Genomic DNA, 10,859 nt, shown 5'->3' on the forward strand with positions numbered 1-10,859 from the left:
TAAATATGTACAACCAGAGAAAATTGAAATGCTTCATGTCTGCCACTTAAAATACAAGAATTTTGGTGTCCACCACATTTTAAATAATGCTGTCATATATATGTATACTACCCCACATGAACATTGATAGAGCACAAACCAAAATAACCATGCAAAAGCCATGATGGCAAATCTGTAATTGAAGGAAACTCACAGTGCAATAGCATATAGCAACTATTCCATGTACACATCTATATATCACACATTCTTTGCCACCTTGAGATGCCAACAACACTCTCAAACTCCATAAACCAAAGCCATAGTAACTCCCAAAAATGCAAACCAAACCCATTCACAACACCCCACCATACATCCCTCCACCCATTAGGCCATCTCCTCCGGTGCACCAAATCCCTTCCTATACACCACCAACCAAACCCCGTGCAATATCCATATCCACGCCCAATGCCCCTGTTGCCATACCAATTCCACCAACTATAGAGCCTGATGACTCTATAGCTGCATATTATGACTACCAATTCTTGTTCATGTCACAAAGATCCGAAGCAACTCGACCCGTTACTCTAAGCATTGTGGAAGGTGTGATCCCATCCGATTTCCCCGCCGGCACCTACTACCTAACCGGACCGGGGCTTTTGACCGATGATCACGGCTCCACGGTGCACCCTCTAGATGGACATGGGTACCTAAGGGCATTCACTTTTGATAATGTTACTAAGAATGTCAGGTACATGGCTAAGTACATTAAAACGGAAGCACATGTGGAGGAACATGACCCAAAGACCAAGAAGTGGAAATTCACTCATAGAGGACCATTTTCAGTGTTGAAGGGTGGAAAAAAGGTTGGGAACACTAAGGTCATGAAAAATGTGGCTAACACTAGTGTACTAAAGTGGGGGAAAAAACTCCTGTGCATGTGGGAAGGTGGGGAACCGTATGAGATCCAAGCTGGTACGTTGGATACGATTGGACAATACAACATCATGGATGGTGTTGATTTGGAAGATCATGATGAGAGCAGAGGTGGTGATGTTTGGGAGTTTGCTGCCAACTTATTGAAGCCTATATTATACGGTACGTATTCATTCATACTTTCTAATAATTACATGTACCTGCATTTGAGACTTTTTTTTCTGCAATATATAATGAAAGAGATCCATCGATTGAGATTCATTAAGTTATTTATGTGATTCTACTTTAGAACGGTTTTATATTTAGTAAAATTAATATAGATTGAAATTCTATGTATAGTTAATCATTAATTTGTATAATATTGCACCAGATAGGTTACAAGTGTTATTAAAAGGTTTGAAATTTTGATAGTAAATGCACATGAATTTGGTAGAGCAGTGCCATAACTATGTACAATGTAGAAATTGCTCCCTTTCCTTCTCCATACAAAATGTATATGACATGACAAAATGGGCACAATGAAGGTGAATTATTTATCCATTATTAAATTACAAGACAGAAGAGAGGTGGCCATACTGTGTGGTTATGGTGTTGAATAATATAGTAAGTAACTTGAAACTTACCAAAAGAATATTAAACAACTTGGGTGGGAATTGGTAGGTGAATGGACATGCAGTACAGGTATGGGAGTCTAATTAAGCAACTCATTATAGTGCTTCCAATACTTTCCAACAAAATTTTAAAGAAGTGAGGTTTAATGACACTTTCACTAGCAATTAAGTTTTAGTGGCACACAAAGGAATAAGTTTCCAAGCTACATGTTAGCTGGAGTACTTACAAGCCATGTGGCCCCAAAATTAGTTTACTATGAGGCTCATTCTACTTCCCAAGGGAAAATTAAATATATCTTTTCTGTCACTTTGCCATATTTTAATTAATCTGCATAAGCCATCTAACATTGATTTTGTACAAATAGTTCATAGGTTTTATAATATTCTATAATACTAATTAATATTGATTTGTCTTTACTTTATGGAATAAAGGAGTGTTTAAGATGCCCCCAAGGAGACTCTTGTCTCACTATAAGGTTGATTCTAGAAGAGACCGGCTACTCACTGTGTCATGCAATTCCGAAGACATGTTGCTTCCACGCAGTAATTTTACATTTACTGGTAAGTAATAATAAGAAAGACAAATGATTCTGAAACCTTAAGGTCTATAATTTAATTTTTGAGAAAAGATTAACTTTATTTTACTTATTTATTTTCTGCATAAATTTATTACGGAATAGTTTTGATTATGCTGTTAAATTTTACCTATTTTTTGTGTTCTATGTAGAATACGACTCAAATTTCAATGTAGTACAGAAGCAAAATTTCAGAATCCCTGATCACTTGATGATCCATGATTGGGCTTTCACAGATACCCACTACATTGTATTTGCCAATCGCATAAAACTTGATGTACTGGGTAAGAATTGATGTTTGAAAATCAGCACCATTCTTCGTTTTTACCGTAACAAATTTAAGAACAAGCAATGTCACAAAGTAATGAAAAATAATTTCCTGATTGATATCAATATCATATAATTGTATCAAAATCAAGTGCTAAACTTATTTAATTATTGATTAATATATTAATATTAAAATAAAATAAAATAAAATAAAAAGTGATAAAGTAACAATTAATTTTTAAATTCTATAAAACTTTGCAAAACCTAAGAACTTTCAATTTAATATATATTGGATAGTAAAATTTCTCATTTACAAAATGAAAAAACCTTATAGACTTACAATTATTCTACTGACAAATCTTAATTAATATATTTAGAGTGTTTAGTGAGGAGATTTAAAGGTCATCACTTATTCCACTTTTCCTTTCACTTTTACCTTCATACCAACCCTATCTCATTACTACTTACTATTATTATTAGTGGAACTTATTTGATATATATATATATATATATATATATATATATATATATATATATATATATATATATATATTCAAGACAAAATAATAATAAAATCTTAAGCAATCACTTTCGATATGACTAGCTACCTGATATAGTACGTACGCATGTAAACAAAATCATTAGAAAATGAACATTTTCTGTCTGAGGTTATGTCAAATGTTATCTCAAACAGAAGCTCTAAATAAAATATTTTTCAGGATCAATGGCAGCAGTGTATGGTATGTCTCCAATGATATCAGCATTAAGAGTAAACCCAAGTAAGAGCACATCTCCTATATACCTGATTCCAAGGTTTCCAGAGAAACAAAAGGGCAAGGAGAGAGATTGGAGAGTACCAGTTGAAGCACCTTCACAGTTGTGGTTGCTTCATGTTGGCAATGCCTTTGAAGTTAGACATGAACATGGGAATTTGGACATCCAAATACAAGCTGCTGCTTGCTCTTACCAATGGTTCAATTTCAGCAAGTTATTTGGTATGTTGTTACTTCCTCAATCCTCCTAAATAATTGTATTTTTATTTCAAAAATAGTATTATTTCTTCTTGTTTTTAAGTTATTTTTATCCAACATTAATATATCTATAGATATAGTTAAGAAGATGAATATATATACTACTTATGTTGAAAAGAAACACAAGAGTAATATAAATATTGAGAACGTTTTCAATGAAAATATTTTAATTAGTGTCTCAGTTTTAAAATTTTATTATTTCGAAATGAAGAAAGAAACTGATTTGTAATATGTGGATGTTTGTATTGGGTAAATTGAATATGCATGGTAAATTGATAATATATATATCATCTATGAATGAAAGCAATGATTAGGATCTAAGTGTCATCCCTATAAAAGAGCTGCAAATTTTTAATCTCATCCACAAAATATATTAAAATATATTATTATTCTCTTAATAAATAAATGATTTTTCCCTAGCACACATCCTTAATGTGAAGGGGAAGTAGTTTGCTTTATTTTTTTTCTATGGTAAAAGGACAACATGAACTTTAATAAAATAAGTAGTTTGTTTAATCATAAACAAAACTGTCTGTAATAGAAACACTCTTTGTGCTAATTAATATCAGGATACGACTGGCAAAAGAGGAAGCTAGACCCAGCAATAATGAATGTAAAAGGTGGAACTGAGTTATTGCCTCATCTTGTTCAGGTATATTGATGCTCTCCTTATTCCTATTTTTTAATAAATAAATAAATATTAAGAGAAAGAAGGTAAAACCAGTACAAGTTGTACCAAGTTTAGATTCCTTCTGTTTCTATGTACAGTAGTTTAATTGTGTTGCTCTTTTGCCACAACATGTTGTACAACATGATGCAGGTATCTATAAAATTAGATTCAGACTACAATTGCCAAGAATGTGAGGTGAAGGCCATGAAGAAATGGAAAAAATCCTCAGATTTTCCTGCGACCAATCCAGCATTTTCCGGGAAGAAAAACAAATATCTGTATGCAGCAACAACCTTAGGATCTCGTAAAACATTGCCATGTTTCCCTTTCGACACCGTTGTGAAATTAGATCTAGACAGTGATTCTGCACAAACTTGGACTGCTGCAAGTAGAAGATTCATTGGTGAACCTATTTTTGTTCCTAAAGGTGACGGAGAAGATGATGGCTATCTTCTTGTTGTTGAGGTGAGTATCAATGTTAATTTGTCGTGTACGTTGTTTACTTCATATGGGTATCCATGCATGAAATATTCTCTTCAAAAACGGTTCATAATTATAAATTAAGGATACCTATTCATCATGAAGGAATATACCGTAGAGAGTGATTAATGAGAAAGACACATAATTTTTTATATGTACTTAGTACAATGTGTCATAGAACTTTGTCCCCTTTAAATATATATCTACATTCAAAACCTTGTCAATTATATATTTGACTATTTGTTAAAGAGGTTTCATCAAATACGTATCTGATTTGGTGTTTGTAAATTTAATTTATGTTTGACTTGATGATAAACAGAATATTCTATTGGGTGGTGTTTTCTGACTGAAGGTTTTGCAAGATTCTTTAAAAAAAAGTTTAGTCACGAGATGGAACTTTTGCATATTTAATTAAGAAAATAAGTTAAATATAATGAAAGAGAAAATTTATGGGTTTTAACATGTCTTTTTCTTCTTTCTTCAAAAAGGATTAGTAAGAGTTCTTTTTTCTGATGATGACATATTAACATTAATTATTTGTTTTGCAGTATGCTGTTTCAATGAATAGATGCTACCTCGTCATCTTGAACCCAAAAAGGATAGGATCAGATAATGCCCTTGTTTCCAGAATCGAAATTCCAAGTCACTTAAATTTTCCTCTTGGTTTTCATGGTTTCTGGGCCGCTAATTAGATAAAACCCTAATTAAGTTATTATAGATTTACTTTTGTAGTGAAAATCCAGAAATTATATTCAAAATTGATTGTATATAGTTTCATGATATGATTATTTAAGCTTCTATGTAAAGTTGCTAGCATTTTTAAAAAATCTGTCTACAATTCAAGAAGAAATTTCTGCCCAAATTTCATTTCAAATATTATAATAGTTTAAATTCTCGTACCAAAGGAGGCTACATACCTATTGTACTTTCTTCAAATTTTTGTATTCATAATAAATATTTCAAAATTTGATCTTATATATAACTAATAAAACTATTTTAGCTATACCTAAAATCTTGGTAGCTAATTAGATTCAAACTTATAAACTATTTATTAATAATAAAAATTATTTTAGATACCAATAATTATTTTAGTCTCTAAAATAATATATAATTTAGTCAATATAGTAACTTCTTATTTTTGGTCTTTAAAATTAGTTTTATTTAATAATTTTCTTGAAATGAACCCGTGGCCGTGCATTGATTGGTCTAGGTTTAAAATAGACATTGAATATCTAACTAGTTTAAAATTTACAGAAATTTTGGTTTCTTGCAATTTTAAATATTTTTTTTAAATAGTGTGGGCTTAAGCGGCCTAGCCCACACAAACCTTTTATTTATTTTTTAAAATATTCTTCTTAGAGTCAGTCTAGCACACGCTAAGCATTTACTTTAATACATTTTGCGACAACTTAGAGTGGGTTTGACCCATGCTATTTATGTCCCTTCAAATGTTGACAATAATGAAATTAGCTTATAGGGTTTTAACATCTGCTCTTGGGCCGACGCATAACCCACGCTTAAGTGTCGGTTTTCTTTCCCTTGCGTCAGTTTTTGGTCAACGCTAAGTTATGAATTTCTTGTAGTGAATGTGATGTAAGCACCCTTCAAGCGTTGGCAGAATACTCAAAAGAACTCCAAACTTTTCACCAAGCTTTGAAAGAGAAACTTGAGAGGTATCCAGTTCCAAGGAAGGTTCCTTAGTGGAGAACCTAGGAGAAGAATACTCCCATTTTTAAGTGACTTTGAAAAACAAGAAGACAATCTTTTATGCAAGTTCAATTCTTATTCATTTTCAAAGTGAGTACAAGAAGGGAATGTGCACTAGGGGAGAGACTCAAAACACTTTGTGCACTAGGGAATGTGGGAATAATTGTGCAAAGTGGATGCACTTGTATTTTCGTCACTCCATGCAAAGCAAGTCGCACATTGCTCAATTCTTTGATATTTCAAGTGTTTATAAGCTCCAATGTTCCTCCACTTGTTTTTTGGTCATGTGATCTTTGTTAGAATTAATGGTCTTAACAAGAGGGGGGGGGGGTGAATTGTTTAAGGCAAGTTGTTTTCGCAAATACTGGCTAATAATGAAGATTAATGATGATTTACAGATCAAAGAACCAGACCAGCCAAGAAAACAAATAGATTAAAAAATGTTACTAGAAAAAAAAACGGTTGAAAATACGATTTAATCGGTTGTTTATGGCAGCAGAGATAAAATCACAAGTCAAACAGTTTTTAAATGAGTGAGAGAGAGAAGATCACACAAACAATTATAGTGGTTCACTCCTTACCAGAGCTACATCCAGTCCTCAGAAAACCACTGGGTATTCCACTAGGTAATCAACAATAGATTACAACACACCATAAACTCAAAGAGGTGATCTTGACCACTCAAGAACACACACCCTCTTTGACTTCTCACATACACAGTCAGAACAACCCTATGACTTTATAGATACACAGATTACAAGTATTCAAACTGATAAAAAATTACAAGAGAATATGGAACAGATTACACCTGATTACAAGAAATCACACTTCCACTACAAAAAAAAGTGTATATTGTGGCGGTTATTTTCGTATAAACTGGCGTTTATAACCGCCACAATATACGCTTGTGGCGGTTTGTCAAACTGCCATAGAACTGGCCGCCACAAAGTTTAATGTGACGGTTTTACGCTACCCGCCGCAACACCCGCCACTTTAAACATAGTGTAAATAGTGGCGGTTTTCATATGTGAGTAGTGTCAGTTGTAACTGTCACAATTTACATTCATTGAATAAGATTCTGACACCATAATATACGTAAGTAGTGTCAGTTATAACTGTCGCAATTTACATTCATTGAAGAAGATTCTGGCGCCATAATATACGTAAGTAATGGCGTTTTTAACTAACGTAATTTTAATTCTGAATAAATAAAATTTAACCACCATTTTTTTATAATCTTTTTTATAATATGTTTTATACAATTATAAAATTTAACTACCACTTTTTCATAATAAAATAAAATAATGTATAAAGTTGTAATCATCCATTCATTTCATTGAAAATTAAAACACACATAATCATGTTCAAAAGTTTATATGTAATTGAAAATTAAAATACATAGAAAGTTCATACATCCCTAATCAAGTTTAAAATTACAACACATAATTGTTCAAAAGTTCATACATCCCTAATCAAATTTAAAATTAAAACACATATCCCTAATCAGTTTTGCTTCTAGCACTTGATCCTATTACTTGATTAGGTGATGGAGCACCACTTCCATAATCTAACGCCTGAAATAAATAATTTTAAGATAATGAATTTGTCTGCTTATAATTATAAAATAAAAGACACCAATAAATATTTAAATATATTAATACCTCATTGGTGGATCCATCTAGTACATGTCCAAATTTTAGGAAGCCTGCAGTGAATTAGTGACAAGGCATGTCAAATGGACTTATGAGATTTTACCATTTAAGAGAAGAGGGAGATATAAAACAAAATGAAATACTAAAATAATATTAATTTAAATGTATTGTACTGTGTTGATATTTTTTATATATTCATAAACCCTGAACAACTAATCCTTATTTCTACCCTATCACAATCGTAACTAATTAATTGAGTAAATTATGATAAGAAATCTAAGTTATAAGATAGTTTTGAATATTTTTAATATATTCTAGTAAAGATAATATTAATATATGTGTTTGATAGAGTACTAAGAGCAGTCTATTTTCTACTAGTAAGAACTATGTAATTCAAGTTCAGCACTTCAACACATAAAGAAGAGCAAAGCAGCAGAGGATTAATTAAGCATTTGCCAATGATATACTCTAGGAATTTGGATGACGAGCAATGAAAATCACATAACTATCTAGAAAATGGTGCATGAATTAATATAAAGATGATTTCAACTGCCTAGATCAGATTGTGTTTGATATGTTATAAAATACTTATTCAAAACTCGAATCACAAAAAAGAAGAAACCAAAAACTAGAGTTACAGCTTTATGCACAAAGAATGAAGAGTTTCCATGTTTACAATAAACAAGACGACAAATGAAAGACTAAACAATTGATGGAATAACTAATGAACTAGAACGAATTACTCATGATAAAAAGTATCAAATCTAAATAATACAAGTATAAGGTTTAACATGACATTTACAACTTAATTCACTTCACTTAAATAAACACATTAAAAAATGTATAAGCATTAAAGCTTTAAAGACATGGTTGTAAACAGTAGCAGTTTATAACTTGATATGTGTGAAAGTGTGTACATAAATATTGATGGGTAAGGTGCTAATGTTAACACTTGTGATTTCAACTACGTTTTGATTCAGTTACCAAATTAGATTTCATGCTTATCACTTAAAGTAAGTGACTAATAAAACAATATGTGGTAAATTCAATTGCAATTGATTAGTTTAAGTAATAAGAAGTTAAACAAAATAATAAGCATTATTTTGATACGGTTAACATAAAACATAATTGGCTAATTGAGAAAAGGGGTATATAAAACCACCTCAAGTTGAGATTGTATTGGAGGCAGTCACACAATAATCGGAAAATACCAAACAACTATCTCTTACTGTAAAGCAAGTCTCAGGATATTATGTAAACACACGAGACTTACATGTCCTGGGGCAATGTTGAATCCTCAGTACTTGTGTACAAAAATAAGGAACCCCAAATTTCAGTACTTAGAAACTTTAGGGAGACCAAATCAGTGTACTCATTTGTTACAGCAAATATGTCAACACATACACCTGCTTGAACAACAACAGCAGCCTGTAATACATATGTCAATTCTTTTACTTCTAAAAAATGGGAGACAGGAATAGCAACATCTCACCATATTGTCTTGTGTCCATAATCAGGGGATCAGACAAGAAGACAAAGACTCTAGCTGCAGTTCTCAGAAGAAATAATATCTTCTGTACCGCCCTGGTGGTCGGATGCGATGACGTGGCATCCTGTTACAGTGTAGGCGTGTTGACAAGGCGCCAGGTTGATAGTTTGGAAGGAAGTCGAGAGGCACGTGTAGTCGCCGATAGTTAAGTTGGCGTGTTCCGATCTCCAGCTTACCAGAATAGGCGATCGCCAGGTTGAGGACGAAGTCGCCAGATGCAGACTCAGGCAGTCGGAGATCGCCAGAACAAGCACATCGCCGAGGTTAAAGGAGAAGCAGATTATGAAGGCGGCCGGCGAGACCACAGGGAAGGTGTATGAAGGCCCTACCTCGCCAGTTTCAGTATAGATCGCACTCCTGAGTTAGCTATGCACTGGGCAGTACCATGCATAGGTAACTTAGCCAAGATGAGAGTAGAAGCAGCGCCAAGTCAGTGAGCCTCCAGATGATGGCACGTGTACGGTTGGATGCAGGCCACGTGTCCAAGCCTGTAACTGCCAGGAGAGAGAAAACCACTAGGTATATAAGAGTTCCTAACAGATTTTCTAAGGTACGCACGTTCAGTTCATACACTTTACGCTTGCGAGTGACAGAGCTGTTTGTGAGAGAGATTTGCACGGTTCCAGGTCTTAGTATTTGGTGATACCGTCATTGACTTGAGCGTCGGAGTGCGATCGGCCGCAGCGGCGCCGTATCGTTTCTTTGCAGGTTCTTGAGATAGATCCAGAGGAGGAACGGAAGTGAGAAGCGGCGCGCACGTCGATCCTTTGACGAGGCATTCTCTAGCGCTCCGGTCAACAGGCAGGATCATCAGGCGCCCACCGTGGGGCCGTGTAAAACGTGCTCCCATCCACAGCGTGAGTTCGTGGAGGTTTTCGAGGTTTTCTGCGCGGTTGTGTGCTGGTGCAACCGTCGTTCTTGGTTTCTTTGAGTTTTGTTCGGTGAAGTTTGTGTTTTAAACCGTTCGTTTGGCTTTTCGATCGGTGGATCCGAGTGCTTTCGAGTGGTTGTTTGGTTCGCGGAGAAACGGTGGTTTTTGGTGAGGCTGCGATTTTCTTCGAAGGTTCGCGGTGTTCTTGAAGTTCTTGCGCAGTTTCTTGAATCTTCTCCGATCGGCCGCTAGTTCGTTCGTGGTTGAAGTGTTATTTGCTGTATTTCTGTGGTTCGCTGAAGTTGATGAGAAAGATGAGGAGCAATCGTTCCAGTCCCGTGGCTCCCGTCGCAGCTGAAAGCGACGCCGCCATGACCATGGCGCAGATGGCAGAAATGATGCGCTCATTGCAGGCCACTGTAGAAGCCTCGCGCGTCGAGCAGGCGAGGATACATGAAGACATGGTCGCCTCTCGCGCCAGGAACGAGGAACTCAGCAAAGTAGCTGAAGAGCTACGTCGAGCTCTTCAGGAGC

The 10,859-nt window shown here is 34.5% G+C and overlaps 1 protein-coding gene and 1 long non-coding RNA gene across 2 annotated transcripts; one reads left to right on the forward strand and one right to left on the reverse strand.

Annotated features, from left to right (window-relative positions):
• Positions 1–263: 263 nt before the first annotated feature.
• Positions 264–5,459, forward strand: LOC137827003 (carotenoid cleavage dioxygenase 7, chloroplastic). Its single transcript, XM_068633174.1, has 7 exons — positions 264–1,074; positions 1,956–2,084; positions 2,251–2,382; positions 3,085–3,360; positions 3,966–4,048; positions 4,217–4,531; positions 5,095–5,459. The coding sequence occupies exons 1-7, from the start codon at positions 315–317 to the stop codon at positions 5,236–5,238; spliced, it is 1,839 nt and encodes a 612-aa protein (XP_068489275.1). The 5' UTR covers positions 264–314; the 3' UTR covers positions 5,239–5,459.
• Positions 5,460–7,560: 2,101 nt separating this feature from the next.
• Positions 7,561–9,334, reverse strand: LOC137826942 (uncharacterized). The gene is made up of 3 exons (XR_011083625.1): positions 9,179–9,334; positions 7,915–7,958; positions 7,561–7,827 (listed from the first exon to the last, which is right to left on the reverse strand). It is a non-coding gene; the product is annotated as an uncharacterized lncRNA (long non-coding RNA).
• Positions 9,335–10,859: the final 1,525 nt, after the last annotated feature.

This window comes from Phaseolus vulgaris, chromosome 8 (assembly GCF_000499845.2).
Source record: "Phaseolus vulgaris cultivar G19833 chromosome 8, P. vulgaris v2.0, whole genome shotgun sequence".
NCBI classification, from domain to species: domain Eukaryota; kingdom Viridiplantae; phylum Streptophyta; class Magnoliopsida; order Fabales; family Fabaceae; genus Phaseolus; species Phaseolus vulgaris.